The 19,952-nt window shown below is 36.0% G+C and overlaps 1 protein-coding gene across 1 annotated transcript; it reads right to left on the bottom strand.

Moving 5' to 3' along the window:
• Positions 1 to 1,158: 1,158 nt before the first annotated feature.
• Positions 1,159 to 1,995, bottom strand: LOC149177609 (uncharacterized). Its single transcript, XM_089421811.1, has one exon. The coding sequence runs from the start codon at positions 1,993 to 1,995 to the stop codon at positions 1,159 to 1,161; it is 837 nt and encodes a 278-aa protein (XP_089277937.1).
• Between the last annotated feature and the right edge of the window lie 17,957 nt (positions 1,996 to 19,952).

Below are 19,952 nucleotides of genomic sequence, written 5' to 3'. Positions count from 1 at the left end.
TCACTGAAAAGATTGAGGATCCTCTTGTAGCCCAGGGCTTCTTTGACTGTAGGAGAACCGTGCAGCATTGTATCATCAACAAATTGTTGGTGAGTGGTCGCTGGAATATGGGGCAGGGGCTGTAACCCTTTGATCTTTCCTTCCTCTTTGGCGCTACGAATGAGTCTGCTCAAACCTTCCATCAGGATGACAAAAGGAACGGAGATAAAGGGTCTCCTTGTCTGATTCCTCGTGAGGGGGAGAATTGGTTGGCAGGGGAGCCATTAACCAGAATAGAAAATTTGGTAGATTTAATCAAAGCTAAAATCCATTTAACCCATTGATTGGCAAACCCGAAAGCTTCTAAGATTTCTTCAAGGTAGTTCCAGTTGACCTTATCATAAGCCTTAGATAAGTCCAGTTGCATCATCATGCCTGTAATTTTCCTAGATTGGAGAGTGTGAATCATTTCCTGAGCCAGTAAAATATTATCCAGAATTTGTCTTCCTTCAACATACCCTGATTGTTCTTCTGAGATGAGGCTCGGAAGAATAGGTTTCAATCTATTGGCAATAACTTTGGAGATAATCTTATAAATGACATTGCATAAAGCAATGGGCCTAAACTTAGCTGGGGTGTTGGCTTCTTCTTCTTTGGGAATCAGGGCTAGGAAAGTTGAATTTAGAGATTTGAGAATTGAGGCCAAGCGCCGAGAGTCCTCCACCACTTCCCAGACCTCAGATTTGACAATTTCCCAGCAGGCTTTATAAAAGTTGATGGTAAAGCCATCAGGCCCAAGTGCTTTGTCATTCGGCATACTCTTCACAGCTTCTTCCACCTCTTCCATAGAGATTTCCCTAGTTAAAGCAAGATTTTTCTCATTGGTGATTGATTTGGGAATGGATTTAATGAGTTCAGCGATTGCGTCTGTTCTGTCCACCTCAGGCTCCTGAGCTATGCTGTTAAAATGCGAAGTAAGTAGGGATGAGATTCCTTGATGATTCTGAAGAACGTCTCCTTGATCGTTTCTGAGACTGAGGATTTTATTGGCGCCTCTGTAGTCTAGAGCTGATCTGTGAAAGAATTTGGTGTTCTGTTCCCCTTCCTTTAGCCACTGAATTCGGGACTTTTGCTTCCATAGGGTTTCTTCTTGTTGGCAGCGAAGCTGCCATTGTTACATCAAATTTTTTCTTGGTCTGCAGAGTTTGAGTTGCTATCTCCCGTTATCCAACCTTTGTGAATCTGCTCTAGCTGCTCCTCTATTTTGGCTTTCTCTTTAAATATATTCCCAAAAACTGTTACATTCCAAGCTTTGATTTTATTTCTAATGTATCTCAATTTACCTTGTAATTTGTACATTTTGGTGCCTCTTATGTCCATCGGTTCATGCCACCACTGCTCAACAAGTTGAATAAAGTCCGGGTGACTGAGCCAAAACTTCTCAAATCGAAATGGCTTGTTTCTAGGAGTTCCCTGGATCACAACAATTAGAGAAATGGGCCAATGGTCTGACCCTCCACTAGGAAGAATGTCTGATTCTACTACCACTCCCTCCAACAGAATGCTTTCAGATATAAGAAATCTATCAAGACGAGAGGCGATTTGTCTTTCACCTCCCCTTCTGTTATTCCAAGTGAAGGCCCCACTCTTGGGTTGAATATCCACTAATTTAGCTGAAGTGATGAAATCTAAGAAAGCTTCAGAATCTTTGTTGAGTCTCCTGATCCCTCCTTTCTTCTCTAAAAGGGAAGTGATCATATTGAAATCTCCTCCTATGATTGCCTTCGCGCTGGGATATCTAAGCTTTAGATTCAAAAGAGTTCTAAGAAAAATGTATTTCTCTTCTAATTTCTGAGGTCCATAAACGTTGGTGCACAGAAAAGTCTCTGAGTTGCCTATCACTTGAACTTCTAGAGCTATAAAGGATCTGCTAGCTTCAGCTGAGAGGATATTGATTACACGTGGATCCCATAGGGTGACTAAACCTCCTTCCCATCCATGACTAGCAGTCTCCATGTATTTCATTTGTCTACCTAGCTTTTTGCTTACATTATCAATAATGTTACTTGCGCATTTGGTTTCTTGCACAAATACAATATCAAGTTTTTCCTTTTGGACCTTCCTCTTTAGGAGCCTTTGTTTAGTTTGGCTATTGATCCCTCTGGCATTCCAAGAGATGAATTTCATTTAAAACTAAAGAGAAAATTAGTGAATAAGAGAAAAATCTTCTAGAGCTTTTATCTTACCCGAGTTCAGAAGCAGTATTCCCAGCTCCTGTAGAGTCTCATTGTTGGATTTGCGCCCTCTCTTCTTCCTTTGTTTAAAGCTGGTTGAAGTGTGAAGTAGGCTTTTTGAATGTAGTCCCATTCCTTTTGCTACGCCCAGATTCTTGTTATGCCTGTCCAACTCTACTTTTTGTCTTGCAACTAGTAGCTCATTAATTCTTCTCACCTCCTCTTCCGGAATGTTTTCCATCCCTTGCTTCTTCCAGTTTTCCACCATGTTTTGTAGGTCAACTCCTTCCTACTCTAAAACCTCATTGAGCTCCATATCCTCACTTCCTATGTCACTTATCAGCATTTCTGCATCTTCATCTGTCCCTTCTGTTACTTCCTGAGTCTGTTCTGTGATGTTTTGAATGTTTTCCTCCACTGCTTTGGTTGCATACTCAGTTGTATTCTTGTTTGCTTCAGAGGTATTTTGTTCCTTATTCTGGTCCTCTGACTCAGTTTCAGTCTCCAAAACCTCAAAAGCATTACTGATATTACCTTGTGTTGCGCCTGTTCTGATTGGTCGTTTCCTGTTTGCTCTCTGTCTTGCTCTTGGTCTTATGAAGGTATCCCTGTTATTTTCTTCCTGCTCTCCCTTAAGATCTTCCACTGATCTGTTTAATGGACATTCTCTTATTAAATTTCCATGCTCATGACACTTCCTGCAGCGAAATGGAATTTTCTCATAGTCAATAGCTTGGAAATAGTCCTCATCCCTGTATTCCAACCACAATCCTTCATGCAAAGCCCCTGACACATCCAACTCCACACAGATTCGTGCGCAGGACGTATATCTTCTTTGCAGAGTGGCTTCTGAGGCTTTGATGAAAGTTCCTAGCTTGTCACCTATCTGTTTTAGAGCTGAGTAGCCCCAATAGTCTATTGGAAGGGAGAATAGGCGAATCCAGACTGGCACCTGCTTAAAGGTTTCTTTCTCTGGCACGAAGTTAGGCTTCCAAGGTCTCATATAGAGACCTGCTGAAGCAAAGAAGTAAGGTCCCCCATCAAATATTCTATCCTTATCCTCTAGATTCGAAAAAACAACAGTGAAAAAACCTTTGGCCCCTAAGTGCAGTCTAACATCACCTTTGGGTTTCCATTGTTGCTTGATCCATTGACACAGTGCTCTCTCCGTTGGCCAGAGTCCCATGAACTTGCAGATCACTGCATGTTCAGTCATGTGTTCTCTGTAGGCTTGAATTTCCGGGTCTGTGATCACCACCCTTAGGGCTTCTGCTGTTTTAGGCTTGCATGGTCCCCAACTTTTTTTGTCATTGAGATTGTTTGGTTTGTCCCCTTTCTCCTCTTTCTCTCTTTCCAGGGCTTCTTCGTCTCCTTCTTTTTGCTCCTCTTCTTGTTTGTTCTCCTGAGTAGTATGTGCCTGTGCTGTTTTCTCTCTGCTCCTGTTGTTTGCTCTACCTTCGCTCTCCTTTCCTTTAAGTTTCTGAGTGCTGTCTTCCGTCCTGTTCGCATCTTGTTTCCTTCCCTTGCTGGTTCCCTCCTCTTTCTGTGACCTTTCATACCCTGTGATCCACACACCTTCCTGTGCAATTTGTTTTTGCATGATTATTTGTCTGAAGGTAGGGGTCCCTATGGACCCCTCGTTGACCATCTGTTGGGTCAGGCTCTGACCCCTCCTGAGAAGTTCTGCTACTCTGATCCTGTTCCTCTCCAGGTCAAACCCAAGGTCTGCAAATTTCGAGATCTGTAAACCCTAACTCCGTTCCCGCTCCCCCGCATGTATCAAAGTTCTTTCACTACCGAAAAATTCTTTGTTTATATATATATATGTATATATATATATATATATATATATATATATATATATATATATATATATATATATATATATATATAACTGGTGAAGATTTATATTAATAAATTTGTAGCAAAATATTGATGCAGAGAGTTTACAGAAAGGGCTTCCTGCCCATAAGTGGGATAACTATCCATATCAAATTTTGTCCTATTTATTTCAAAATATATTCCTAGTATAACTAGGTTTGAAACAACTTTATTGCATATATACTATAAAATGCATGTAATATAAAGCATTTTTGTAATATATTCAAGAGAGAGAGAGAGATGCCTTAATGAATCATCCAAAATTTTATCCTTTTTTGAGTTAGCAACTACTTCTTTCCTAGAGTGCTAATGTGTAGCATTCCTTTGGCTAATGAGACATATGCTTTTTCTATGAACTCTTCACAATCCTTAATATAATTCCAACTTAATTTTGGTGACCCAATTGAAACTTTACTGGAAGGATCATTATTAAGAAGGTTTCAATTTTATAATATTGATAGTATTTATTTCATGTAAATAAAATTAATAATACCATTACTACTAACATTCTTCCACAAGATATAATACTTCAAGTTGTTTTAGATGACTCTTAGCATATATCCAATCCATCTATGTTTTCCTTTAATAATTTTATGTTTTCCATGATGTATTGCAAGGTAGAATTGAAATTTGGTTGGAGAAATCGCGCCAAGTAAAATTTCCTGTAAATAATTATAATGCTTATATGTAAATAGTAATATAATTTTTTTATTTACTTTTTCATTTTACTCCAACTTTTGCTAACAATTTTTCATGTACATGTGATTGCAAGTTTGGAGTTACTTATATGGCTTCACTAGCATTATGTTTCACTTAGTTTATGTTCATCCAATGTAGAATAGGAGTAGGATAGATTAGATTAAATTAAATTAGCTTAGTTTTGTTTCTTGTTGTTCACCTTTTCTTCTTTGTATTTATTTCTATTTTTAGATTAATATGTTTTTCAACAAGTCACTCATTTAAGGAAGAAGTTTTCCTTATTAGATTGTAACCATGCTTAGTATGAGTGCTTATGTTTAAACACATTGATAAATTGAACTTGGGGAAGTATTGCTCTAAAATCTATCTGCTTGGTTTTTAATGTTATCAATCTTTACAATTAATCAAACATGTTATTCACCAACTAAACAAATGATTATAAATTCATTTCTAGTCATGTATATCATTTATGATTTCTAATTTGATGTTTAACATAATTTTGAGGATAATGTCTTTCATTTTTTTTTTGAGTCCTTTTTGTCTTATCATGATTAGCCTAATTATCTCCGTAGCAATAATATTATTTTCTTGTTTCATCACATAGGAATGATGGAACCATGAGAATTATTGGAATTGAAACTCATTCTTCATGACAAGAGGTAGTAAATACTTTGGTGACAGATAATAGTTTCAATTTATGAGATTGAAGGTCTTGCATTTTCAAAACCTTATTTTACTAACACTTTATCCATGGCAGTAAGTTTAAAGGAATGTGTACTTTTTATTGGAAGTCTTTCTTAACTTGTATTGAAAATAATTTTGAACACATTATTCATACTCTGCTTTTTATGATTTGTTGGATTTCTAGTTTCAATTTTGAGTCTAATTTTATTTTACTCTGACTTGGATGACTAAAATTTGTTTTTTAGGGATTTATTTAGTTTACTTTTATTTTATTCTCTTTTTCCATGCTATAGGCTTAGTTTTATTCTTAGACTTCAATGCTTTCCTACTTATTTTAGATATTATCTCCATTGTTTATTTTGAATGTGATTATTCCCTAAGCTTATTTGGTATAACTTTTCGACATTAGATTTAGCCCTTGCATTTTGAGTATCAATAGTCGATCCAACTATGGCCATGATTCAGACCTTGGGGAAGGGGGGGGGGGTCCCAATATCTGAGTAATCGTTGCACCAAGAAAAGAAAAACCAGAAAACAAATCAAGAACTCCTTTCATTAGATCAAAAACTGACAATTGCGACTACATTGTGCCAGGTAATCCGCCCTCTTACAAAAGGAGGCTTGTTATTTATAGCATTTTTTTAGTTACACTACTATGGTTAAATACAATGGGTGGATAATACCATGGGTGAGTCATTTATAGCCTTTAGTTACATTACCATGGTTTAATTCTATGGGTGAATTTCCATTCGGATAATTTCTTCCCCATTAGGAAGCAATGGTCCCTATTGCGTGAAGTTCCCTTCGGAGAAGCCTTTGTCGAAGATGAGTTGTGGATGACCAAGTGATGTTGAAGAAAAGGGTATCTTCATACTTCCAGGATCATAATCACAACATCACTTCTTTATCACATTATTCAATCATCAAGTAAGGGCATCCAATTTTACCAAATTGTCGAATTTACTAAGCCTATCAAAACCTAATCGAAATAAATATGAGGATCCTAAGTATAAATATTATTGTTACACTTTTACCATGCTTATCCAAAGATTATCAATAATATCAATTTTCCATATATCAAAACCAATTTATCTAGTATGTTTCAAGAAATCCACCATGTCTAATAAAATGTAAGATACTTGTCAAATATCAAGAGCACCAATATATCGCATGTATTGGAAATCAAACTTGCTTTCATATGCATGCATCATTTATTCTCAACATACCTTAGGGCTTAACTTGCTATCCAATCTTGCGGTTTAATAATAACACTGAAACAATATATTGAACATAGCTTGTAGTATTCATATACCTTTGCAACTTGTAACACTTATTTTTCATTGGCAGTTGTAGTACTTGCATATTGTAATTTCCGGATGCTACTTTGAAAACTTTCAAAAACTTTCCTCCGATACTCCTTTTATTTTCCAGCACCAACTCTTCACTTCTTGCTCTAACTCTCTTTTTCTTCAACTTAGATGATTCTCAATAAGAATTTGCTTATCAAATCTCATCTAGAGGTTAGAAGTATTCAAATACTCAAATATTCATGCAGGAAGTATAAACAATAATGAAAACAAGAACAATTTCACAAAAAAACATATATCTAAAAGGTACTTATCTTTAGCAAGAGGTGATCAATTCCCTCTTGAACCAACCTTCAAGAGTTAGTATTGTCCATTACCCATGTAACAATTTTTCCTTCAATATTTCCATTAACTTCATCATAAACCAGGCCAAATTGACACTAGCCCAACTAGGGTTACACTAAATATGTCAAAAGTGCTAGAACAACTTCTCATTGATCATGCTAGGGTTTCAAGACTGCAAAACTCAAGCCTTTATCATATCTCAAGGTTTCTTCTAAATCCTAGCCTCTTGTAATCCATCAAGTCTTAATAACCATATTTCCTAGGGTTTCCTTCAAACACTAGCTTCCTTTATGTCTCCTCCATCCTCTCTTTCTTCCATCACTGGTGTCTTCATAGGGGTGATCTCAATGACTTTTATTCAACCTAGCTCTGATACCATGTTAATTTTTTTTAGGGCTACATTGTTATTTTATTTACATAATTGTATTTCATCATTTACTCATTTAATTCACCCCACATCATTATATCATATGAAATTATGTAGAAAGAACAATATCATCATCAATGTAGCGGAACATAAAGGAATAATAGAATAAAAGCATTCACACATAGAGACACAAGGATTAGTCAGATACCAGGATTAAAAACCCACAAGAGGAAAGACCCTTTCAAATTCTTCTTCTTATTAAATTGTCATAAAATGTTTAGCAAAGAGAGATTACAATTATCCATGTATTCAACGACAAAACTATCCAACAAAATCAACTAAACGACATCCAAGAGATGAACCCAACAATACTAATAATCAAAATCCTGATTCAAAAGTTTTTGGTCAACTGTCAACGTTTGTGGTCAAATGACAAAATTTTCGGTCAAATTTCAAATGAAACCTAGTTTCAAGCCACATGGAAAGGGAGATATGTGTGAGGTTAAAACTTTTCATTCGCATGCAGAGGCTTGTGAGCGTGCGATTACAGTCAAAAATATCCTGTGACAACCCTGCGCCTATGAACAAATAACCCTAACCCATACGTGTGAGCTTAGACCTTTCAATTTCAGACCTATGTGAACCAATTTCCCATGAACCAAATTCATACATGTGTGAGCCAAATCAAAGAAAGAAAAATGACTGATGATCTCAAAATGAGGGTCATTTGACTTGTATTTATAGCCATCCAAGGGTGTCCAATTTCCTTTTGGGTTGACTGTCCTTTTTGTGCACATGTGGGTTTCCATATTGAGATATATTCTTCCATAACCAAATTGAATTCTTATAAGGGATAATAGGGGTCTACCTTGATGAGGAAGATTGTCCAAAGCAGGGAATTTGTCCCTGAATTGCAAAAAATTAACACTGGCATGGTACAATTGGATGTGAATTGAGAAGTACAGCTGCAGGATATACAAATTCAGAATGGGCAAAGAGTGTTGAAGATAGGAAGAGCACATCATGGCGATGATTTAGTTTGGATTCTTATTGGGTAGGAATAAGACATATATCACACTTAGGACTGCAAAAGCCGAGTATATTGTTGCTAGGTTGGTGAGTTGTAAAGTAGTGTGGCTCCAAAATCTACTTGTAGGATTGTTTAATTAGGTGTAGGAGACAACCGTGATGATACGTCAAAGCACATCAAGATCATGGTACGACAACATATAGTAATGAGGCTCCAATGCATTTCTACAAATGAGTAGGATGTTGAGATTCTCATAAAGCTTCTGTCCTAGGGTGAAGTTTGTGTACTTCAAGGACAAGCCTAGATTTGTTGACAATGCTTCCCTCAGTCAGAGGAAGTGTTGATTTGTGACATCAAGGGGAAAACATTCCTTAGGTAAGATATTGACCAGGGGCCATGTAATGTAGCTGGGGAGAACGACCCATAGAGCATCAAGGCCTAGAGTTCTCCCCAAGTGGGTTAGTGAGTGCCTTTAGCATCATAAAATTATTTGACCATTCAATTGGCATGCAGGAATGGTAATATCCCAGGGTTTCAACATAGTGATGACTTGGATAATCGATGAATTTTCTCCAAGTTCCTACTTGTTGAGCATGATGTTGATGTAGGATGCTTTCCACATAGTTCTGGTATAGAACTTGAGGTGGATGTATTCATACACATAGCTAGCTCATTCAAACTTTTCTTGGGATAAAGAAAATTTTCAGAAAGAGATCAACTGAAGAAGTCAAAGAGAATACCTCCCTAGCTAAGAGGGAGTGTTGAATTTTTGTATCTATGGCCAGTATTCAAGTTGGCCCTAACAAGAGAATGAAAAGAAGGAAATCTAAAATTTAAAATTGAATTTATTTTGCCTCCAAAAGTTAACTCGACTCCTCCATAAGTTCAAGTCAGACAACCCTAAAAGAAACACCTATTCAGGCTCAATAGATCACTATATAAAGGCTACTCATCCTCCTCCTCAAGGCATGAGTTTGGATCACATATACACATATTATGTTCACGCATGGGATTTTAGAAAGATGAATTTTGAGGTATCAGACTTATCATTTCGTTGGGTAGCAAACACAAGTTTCTTAGGAAGGATCAGGAGGATGAGATTTCAAAGGGTCGAAATTTATCATTTTGACGAGGTTTGAACTAGGTTTTGTTGTTGGTTTTTTTTGCTTTATTTTGATTGTAAATATCATATTGTATCTCTTGTTGAATTGAAAAATTTCTCTAAGAAAAGGTTGTTGTGTTGTTCCCTAGAAGAGGGTTTTCCCAAGGTCAAATCTTGTGTCTCTTGTCTTTGGTTGTCTCTTCATTATCCTATTGTCATTATTGTTTACTGTTGGATATTTTCTTACATAATTACTTAATGATGAATTTATTATAAGATGAATTGACAAAGAATCATAGGAAAGTAATTATCAGTCTAAGAACATCTTGAAAATCAACACCCCGAATAGTGAATATAATCCAAAAAAATAACTCCTTGTACAACAACTCAACCTTTGTCTAAAAATGCGGAGATAACCCCCACGAAATCTGTACCACGACCAACACAAATGGACAGAACTCGTCCAACAACAATATAGTGACTTGGCTTGTAAGATAATGAGATCCTTGGATTCTTGAATGGGTGTTATCTTAGCTCCCTATATGACAAACTTGATCCTTAAGAGATATGGAAATCGACCCAATTTAAGACAACAAATCAACCTCTCTTAGAGTCGACAACTTGATCTCTCCTACAACTCAACTCCTCTTGCAAACAAACTCGTTCCCTTAGGTTGAACTCTACCCTTTATCACAACACTCGTCCCTCGATATTTAAGGCAGAACTCCTCCCTCTTATATTTTAGTCTCAGCCTCTTTACACACCAATAACTTGAATTATTTGCGAATCAAAACTCAACCAACAGCCACAAGGATGAACTCAGTTTTTTCTGAGTGAAACTCAACCCACAAAACAAGTGTTATCCTACAACAAACTTGGCCACTTGATGGGATAGGAACATTGTCTCCAATATTTCTCTAGATATGGGTTATAAATAGATATTAAAGAATACCAAAAAGAAAGAGATAAAATCAACTGATGACACATTAAATTCTTACTCCATCTCTACCATAGTCATCTTCTTTGTCAACAATGAAACCCGATGTCGAAATATGAGTGATTTTGCTCCAATACCAGCTAGGGTGTATAGTTTCAACACTGAAACCAACAACTAGAATGAGGGTTTCCAAAAACCCTAGACTCTTTCTCAAGAGCTCCCCAAAATTGTAATTTTCAAGTGAGAAAATGCAAGAATGTGGAAATACTACTCATTTTCCCTTTTTTATAACTTACTTTACTCTTTTTCCACCTTTTTACCTTTTTATTTAATAAAGTCAATTTAGTGGGTTTTCTTACTTTATAATTTTAAAATTGCTTTTCGTTAGCCTAGGACCTATGTCCCCTTTCTCCCCTTTTAGCTTTTATAAGGTTTTATCTTAGGCAAAATGTGTCCCCTTGTTTAATTTTCTTGTCTTAGCCTACGGGAACTTAATTAGGTTAGCAAAATCATCTCATTATGTCTCCTAAGTGGATGGGGACATTACACCTAGCATGGAGCCTATTGCTAAAACACCATATTGTATGTCAATCCCCGACTTGAAGTTATTGCAGATTTTGTTGGATTTGGGATTCGTATGACCCAGTGTATCGTCATGGGGGAGCACCAATTATTTTTGTTAAAAAGAAGGATGGGTCCTAGAGGTTATGCAATGACTATCCAAGGTGACAATAAAAAATCGATATCCTTTTTCAAGGATATATGATTTGTTTGAATATATGAAGGGAGAGACTATGTTTTCTAAGATAGATATGAGATATAGATATCATTAGTTGATAATTAAAGAAGAGGATATCCCAAAGACAACTTTTAAGACAACATCTGGGCATTTTGAATTCACAATGTTTCCTTTTGGACTAACTAATTCCCTGGGTGTTTTCATGAGCCTAAGGAACATAATATTTCAAGAGAATATAGATAAGTTTATGTAAGTATTTGTTGATTATATTTTGATCTATTTAACTTCATATCAGATGGTGACTTAGGGAAAATTTAATGTTACCTTTCTCATTTGATGTGATCCAACGATGGAGAAGGATTTGATCCGGTAGTTGTTTGGGCAAAGTGATTTCCTGTCATTTAATTTGTCAACCCGGGGGTTTCGTAAACTTGTAAAGCATGTGTGCATTGTATGTTCTAGAAGTTGTCTTTCAGTTTAGATCAATCTAACTACAAAATAATGAAAACTAGTTCATCTAATCTATGAAATCAAATAATGAAATGAAATTCGACTAACCTATGAAATAAAAAACAACTAATGTATGCTTAGTTACTCCAACATTCAATTATGAAGTGTTACCTTCTTGAGATGATGCGTAAGAAACTATTTATACTTTAACTTCTAATGTCCTAGAAAAGCAAGTAAAGTGTGCAGAAAATAACTCGTTAATTGCATGTATCAAATATTCAACCATTCAATCTTGAAATATGATTAAATCAATTTCTTAGAATGATCTTTAGGAATATCAGTTAATGCAATTAAATGAGGATCTTAAAAGCAAATATAAAAGCATGAAAAAGTAAAGCTCAATGATTGCATAGGTTGAACATTCAATCACCCAATTTGAAGTCACCTTCTTGGCCTGATCCTTTATTCAATTATACAATGAATTGATGGTTTGATCTAAGAAAGTAAATAACAGAACATGAAAGGAAACTAAATAACTATGAGCCCTTGCCTCAAACTTAATCCAATTAGAAAATACATAAATCTTCCCTATTGAAATGTTTTTAGAAAAGCAAAGATTACACAGTCATTCTAAAACTAATACTAAGAAAGCAAATGAACTTTAATCTATAAAAGCAATTAAATCTCACAATCATTAGATGGCCATTCTAATGGTATATGAGGATGGCAAGTGAAGAAGCTCCATATGCAAGCAAAACTAAATCTTCCAATCTCCAAGTATAAGCTCCAAATTCTCTATTAAAAACATGAGCATTTCTCCCACTTTACACATGCCTTTCAAAGGAGAAGGCTCTCCTATTTATACAAAAACATAAGAAGCTACCCTATTTAATGAGGATCCACTAAAATCTCATATAGTTACAACCAAATAGCTCATAATGAGACACATATCCCCTAGGTGTCTCATAGGGTTTTAATCCAAATAAGAAATTATGAGACACCTCATAGAGTTACAATCCAAATAGGACACATATCCTTCTTTGACCTTTATCCAAATCTCCTTTGAAGGGAATTCGAATTTGAGCATTGGAGGCCACATAAGGGTGCCTTGGAAGCTTCCAAATGACCTACACACGTCATGAAACTCAAGCCACATATATAGATACATGAAACCATGTTAATTTCCTAGTTTTTAATTATAAATTCACTTTAAACACATAAAATAAATAACTTTGGTAAATAAGGATCCTAACCCATATATTTATGAAAATGGTGGCTGATGAAAGATTATATGGTTATGGAGTTGCGACATGTGAGTGAAATGGTGGTGATAAAGGTGAAAGTGGATGTCATTTTAAAGACATTTTGGAGGCCCAACAATAGTCGACGTGTTGTATCGGAAGGAAACATAGGGGTTCGATAATGGGACCCTCACCATTTGATACAATCCAACATCTAACGACATTTCAATAAAATGAAAAGGTCATATCAAATGGAAAAGCGGAGGCACATTAACGACCCTTTTTCCATTCGATGAGACCTGGAAATTGGCATTTGTTCCATCTAAAGATCACAAAACACATCGAATCGCAACTTGTGCGGAAGTTAAAGAAATCAATCAATGTGATAGTTAAGACAAAAGATCAGCACAATGCATCTAAAAACGAACTTGACTAGTGTAGTGAATTTTTCACTTGCACTTCACACATTTCCGAGACAATGGTAAAAGATAAATTGAGTTACGAAACTTGTAAGTCTCTAAGCCTTATTATTGTGCTCGAATAACATTCTTTAACAATATTGTGAAGCTTTCATACTAAAAATGGTCTCTCTAGCATGAATATGAACATTTACAGGTAAAATTGTGGACAATATGGATTTGTGACACATTCATCTATTTGTTAATACATATTTTTTATGCATTCATCATTTATAACTATCTACTAATATGCTACAAGGCATTAATACATTTGAACAAGAGGTTTTGGTTTTCAAACTCAAATTGACTCCATGCCTAATGTTTCAAGACATAAGATCTACGGTTCTTGCTACCTCACAAGGAGGCACCATCCTTAGTAGGAACTAAATGTTGTAGCCCAATAGGACCCTCTTTAAAAAAAGTGGGCTACCTCTATAAATTCTGCCTCACATGAACCTTTATCATGTTATTGTTAGTCGTTTCCTATCTCTCAAGATTAATTTTCCCTATCCTAACCTACTCTTACATTTAGTATCTATCTTAATGTTTTAAAAATACCAATCAAAATCACTTTGCCCTTGAATCATTGAAGCCTAAATTTGATAACCATAAAAGATAATGCTTAGAGAATAGTGAGCAACATTATTTAAATAATGTTACATATCGATAAGAATGTATATGAATTTTTTAATTGTTTCAATATTATCAATCACGTGTATACATATACATATATATACTTATCATAAACATAAACAATGATCAAATGATTAACACCACTAACTAGTTATCATAATAATACATATCATAGCTAGTGAAGTCCACAAAAGATGGAAAATGTGTAATAAGGATGGCATAGGGTTCTTATAAACCTTTGATATAGATGAAGTAGAGAGTTGACTTTTTGAAAATAATATATGTGTGTCACATAAATATAAAATATAATTTCATGACTTTTTGAAAATAATATATGTGTGTCACGTAATTATTAAATATAATTTCACAAAGGTTTTAATTTTTTTTTATTAAATCCTAAATATTATCATATTAATATTTTTTTATTAAATCCTAAATATTATCATATTAATATTTTTTTATTAAATCCTAAATATTATCATATTAATATACGTTAAACCCCACTTTATTTCACATGTGCATATGCCATTAGATCTTACCTTTATACTTAAAGTTTCTCTCTCCTCACCACCGGGTGGCTATAGTATTATATAAAGTTTTAAAGAACATTTTATTTAATCTTATAAAATTTTTATAAATTTTTATCACATTGGTATGGGTAAAACCTTTCTTTACTAGGCACGTAAATCATATTGGATTAAATGAAAGTTAAGGGTAAAAACATTTTAACAAATCTTATATTAATGCATGAGACCCCACCTTATAAAATATTTGATTTATGTAAGGGTCCACTCCACACGTGTGAAACCCATAAAGCTATAACATAGAATTAATGCAACCCAAAATTTGACATTCGATATCAACTCAAACCATTAATCAAGATGAACATTAACTATTAGATCCCATCGGATCCCTTTCAAACAAACCTTGCTCTCCCCTCACTCCCTGATGTTATGGTTTTTTATTAAAAATTTGTGCATTTAATAAAGTTTTAAAACCATTTTATAAAAACTATATTAAATATTTTTATTCAATTCACGTGATTAATATAAAACCCATTAATCTGGTGAGAGGGCTAATTCACCATTATGTCTCCCATTCGATGTCTATTACAGTACATTGATTAATTTGTCCATCTATTTCTCCTCTCAATACGAATAATTTTCACATGTTTAAAATTTTAATTACTTATATATTATTTTAATAAATTTATTTGAATAGCATTCAAAATTCTAGTGAAGATTCTTTTTATTTTTTTAAATTGGAAAAATAAAATTTACTGACATGAATGTGTGTTACAAATTTTAGGGTTATTACATATAGATTAGTTTGAAAAGTTTTACTAATGTTTATTGGAGGTTAAGATCAAAGAATAATTTGATTATTTTTATAGAAGATGCAAGGTATGTGGTTATATTTGGGGGAGAGATTGACCAAGTAAGAATAATAATTTACTTCAGTTTTGTTTATGAACTATTATGTGATTTATATAAATACTAATTATAGTTTTTCTTTTATGATGCAAGATAAAATAATAAAAGAAGTCTTAAAACTTACTGGGTAGAAGGATTTGTCACAAGGAATTACAAAGAAATAATTTACTTTAACCTATGTGGATTTTTTTTGGTAAGTAAGCATTTCTAAATTATATTAACTGAACAAAATATACATCATATACAACTGTAACACCTTCCTCCCACATCTACCCAAATAACCGACCAGCTGGGGTAAACATGTGACGAGAAGTTACTTTGATATGATTCTACTTCCTAAGTCACGTTAAGGAAGTGGAATCGACGAAAACACACCATACAGACCTTCCACAACAAAAAAAGACTCTCAGGAACCATCCCAACCTCTCAGGTAACCAACCCCTGAGTCCCACTAGGTTTTTAGACCAATTAACCCCAGACGCTCCCATGATATGGGAATTCCTGCATCTAGAAGGCTCTGGACGCTTCCACAGCATGGTATGCTAATGTCCAGGGACTATTTTTCTCAGTGTTGTGCCAACGTCCTTGGGATTTGAGCTACTTTTTCAGGCCCAGAGTCCACATCACTGCCCAGAATTCAATGATGCCTTCAAAACAAAAAGATAACAATGGCATGATGATACAAATGCAATTACTTGAACAGGGCTTGACTGGACCCCTATTATCCATGACAGAGATTTCGTCAAACATATAAAAAATATGTAATCTACAGGTGTAAACAACACATCTAAGCATAGGGGTCAAATACTCATTTGAGAATCGCTAAGAAGCATTGATGTCTCAACACATTAGTTGCAGTTTCATCCATTAGGCCATAGATACATTTATCATTCATATACAAGTAAATACATGATGGGAGCCATACGTAGCCACTGTCATAATACATATTCATGACCAGCATAATAACAACAGAAATACCAAGGAAATAACAACCATATAATCCACATATAAACCAGTATAATATTCATGAGAAAACAAGGACAAATAACCTCATATTAATGATGCAAAAGCCAACTCGATATGGGACTACCACGTTCCACCCGACCATAGACATGGCTGAGCCAAATCTCTCTTCAGCCAGTCACCCTCGTACCATATTCCAAGCATGAATACAGGATCTCATAAAACGCACCAATCAAAACCATCAAGGGCTTCCAGAGGATAAACCACCTCAACCTATCAAATAATGATTCCACCTCATAGTCAGAAATCACAAAACCATCATCAGATTGGTCTCTACCCAAGCCTCCCAGGGCTCGAGAGCATTTGTTCCAACCCAACTTCGAGGACTAGTAACTCAACCCATGGCTATTGCTGGGCTCTAGAGCATTTTTCCAACCAAGGCTCCAAGACTAGTAACTCAACCCACAACTTTTAAAGGCTTCTAGAGCATTTGTCCAACCAGGGCTTCTAGGACTATTAACTCAACCCACCAAGGGCTTCTAGAGAATTTGTCCAACCAAGGCTTCCAGGACTAGTAGCTCAACCCAAGCTATTATATGGCTTCCAGAGTGTTTGTACAACCAAGGCTCCAAGACTAATAACTCAACCCAAGTCGTTATAAGGTTTCCTGAGCGTTTGTCCAACCAAGGCTCCAGGAATTAATAACTCAACCCAAGCTAAAGGGAACATGAGAACAAACCAGAAAAATAAAGAAATGAACCCACAACACCATGGCTATCCAGGAAATGACAAGGCTAGGAAAATCTACTGTCAATCCAGGCAATCCTCCATGCCAGTGACAAATCATGACCAATAAATCACATGCATATGCCATGCATGCCAAAACTAGTGAGGAAAACATACATGCAACTCGGTACCTGCAAGTAAAACCCATTGTAGTTGATGATCCTGATGTCCTCTTGCGATTTCTTGCTCTTCCTTTTCCTTCTTGCTCCAAAACTCCAAGTATGCCACACTCCTCCAAGGGTGCTCCAACAAAACTCTAAGTGTCCAAGAGTATGAGAGAGAGAGAATAGAAGAGAGCTCCACCAAAACGTGTCAAAACTTGAGCAAAAACTTGCCAACTGATCCTCATAAGCCTTTTTAGTAATGAGGCCTATATTTTCTTCAATTTCCATTTTTCCTTCATTTTCCTCCTCACATGCAACCTGTGACCTTTCACCTTCCTTTTCTCCTAATTTCCATTATTTTCATAAATAAAATGGCAATAAATGTCTCATGCCTTTCCAAAGCCTTTGTCATTTCCTTTGCTAATTTCCTTAGCCATAATAACCAAAATGAACACCCACTAGGATGTTTTTCCCACCATTCAGATTGGAATACATGTCCCATGACATGGTTTTATATATATTTTACATGAATTTTTAACCAGGGATGTTATAGAACCCTCCTCCTTGGGGGAATACTATCCTCAGTGTTCAATGAAACCTATAATCAACAAGATTGCCGAAACAAAAAATATTGCCCATGGAGATTTATAACATAGCTCGTTGCAGTAGTTACAATGACCATCTGCTAAAACATGACAAACATATCGTTTACTAGATCTTTATAACAAAAACTCATTACGGTATTTACAATAATAACCACATATACACACATACACATTTGCTTCACCCAACAAATTATCATACTGTCTATGGAGCTTTATAAATCTAGCTTGATACAATACTTACAATAATACACACATATATAAATATGCACATTTTCTCAACTAGAAAATAAAAGGATACGATGCCTACATTCACAACAAGGGAATCCAAAGGCTCACACCTCCACCCTCAAGGTAATACCAGGATTCACCTCCTTATAGGAAGTTCAAAATCCGCTGTAAGTCAAAGTTGCATCCAAAGTCCAGTGCTATGATCCTGCGCCACTTGTCCTCTCAATGAGCAGTTACCGGCTCATTGTTCCAGGGCACACTCCCAATGTGAATTTGATTCCATATAGTAATACTAATGACCAAAACAAATCCACCCATGACTTTTCCTTCTCTACTACACAGTCCCTTGGGAAATCTGGTCACCCCCTTCTGTGTAGTCACACACCTTCCAAGTTCCACTGGCAACCCCATCCCGGGAAGTCCATCCCTTGGCAAGGCTTCCTCACATCGGAAGATGAAAAAATGAAGGCATATCCTTGCCTTAAAACCGTCATACTAGTCATAACATGCTTATGGAAATCAATGGACACTATTGGGTACCAGTTTCCCACAATGGCCCTCCTCCCGAAGTGCTTTATCAACATATTGATGTAACACCCTCCTCCCACATCTACCCAAGTAACTAGACAACTAGGGTAAACAAGTGATGAGAGGCTACTATGGTTGGATTCAACCTCCTATGTGACCTTAAGGAAATGGAATCGATGGAAGCACAACAAACAAACCTTCCTCATCAACTACAGGACCCCTGAGAACCATGCCAACACTTCAGGAAGCTTTCCCCTGGGTCCCACTAAAATTTATGGTCACTTGCCCTCTGGACGCTCTAATTCTATGGGCATGCAAGTGCCCAGGGACCTTTGGACGCTCTCACAGGCCTGCATGCCAACGTCCAGGGACCAATTAATCAAGTTCTATGCCAGTGTCCCCAGGATTTGTGCCACTTTTTCCAGCCCAGAGTCCAAGTCATTGCCCATAATGGAAATATCTTAAGAGTAGTAAAATAACATGGAAACAATGAAGTAGAAGCAATTAGTTAAGCAAGCCCTTAACTAGACCCCTACTAGCCATGATAGGCATTTCGTCAAACATATCACAAACATGTAATCTACAGGTGTAAACAACATAATTAAGCATAGGGATCTCATACTTATCTCAAAATCGCTAAGAACCATTGTTCCCTCATTTCTTTTGCTGCATCATCATCTATTAGGTCATAGATACATTGACCATTCATTTACAAGTAAAAACACACTGAGATCCATACATAGCTGTTGTCATAAAACATACATATAGCTAGCATAACAACAACAGAAATACGATAAACATATCAGCCATAAAAACCACATATAAACTGATACATTTACACATGAAAACCAAGGGAATGAATTTCTTAATGAATGCAAAAAACCAACTAGAGATGGGACTACCACGTTTTACCTGACCATAGATTGGCTGAGCCAAGTCTCTCTTCATCCAATCACCCCTGTGCCATATTCCAATCATGAATGTGGGACTCATAACCAACCGAAAAGAACCAAATAAACATGGATTCTACCGGAGTTCTCCAGCTACACCGTGAGTAATTTGAGTGCCTCCCAGTCTCTAAGGCTTTACCGTAATCCATAGTCCGATCAAGGGATCACTAGGCCCTACACTGAGACCCACTCTCCAGGCTTTACCGTATATCCCATCCTGGGACTACTAGGCCCAACGGAGAGTAATACACCTCTTGGCTTTACCGTAT

Source organism: Pinus tabuliformis, chromosome 4_1 (assembly GCF_031772625.1).
Source record: "Pinus tabuliformis cultivar Carrire ecotype Pingquan chromosome 4_1, CPIR1, whole genome shotgun sequence".
Classification (NCBI taxonomy): Eukaryota; Viridiplantae; Streptophyta; class Pinopsida; order Pinales; family Pinaceae; genus Pinus; species Pinus tabuliformis.
The sequence above is the reverse complement of the archived record's forward strand: the minus strand, read 5'-3'. Positions and strand labels throughout refer to the sequence as shown.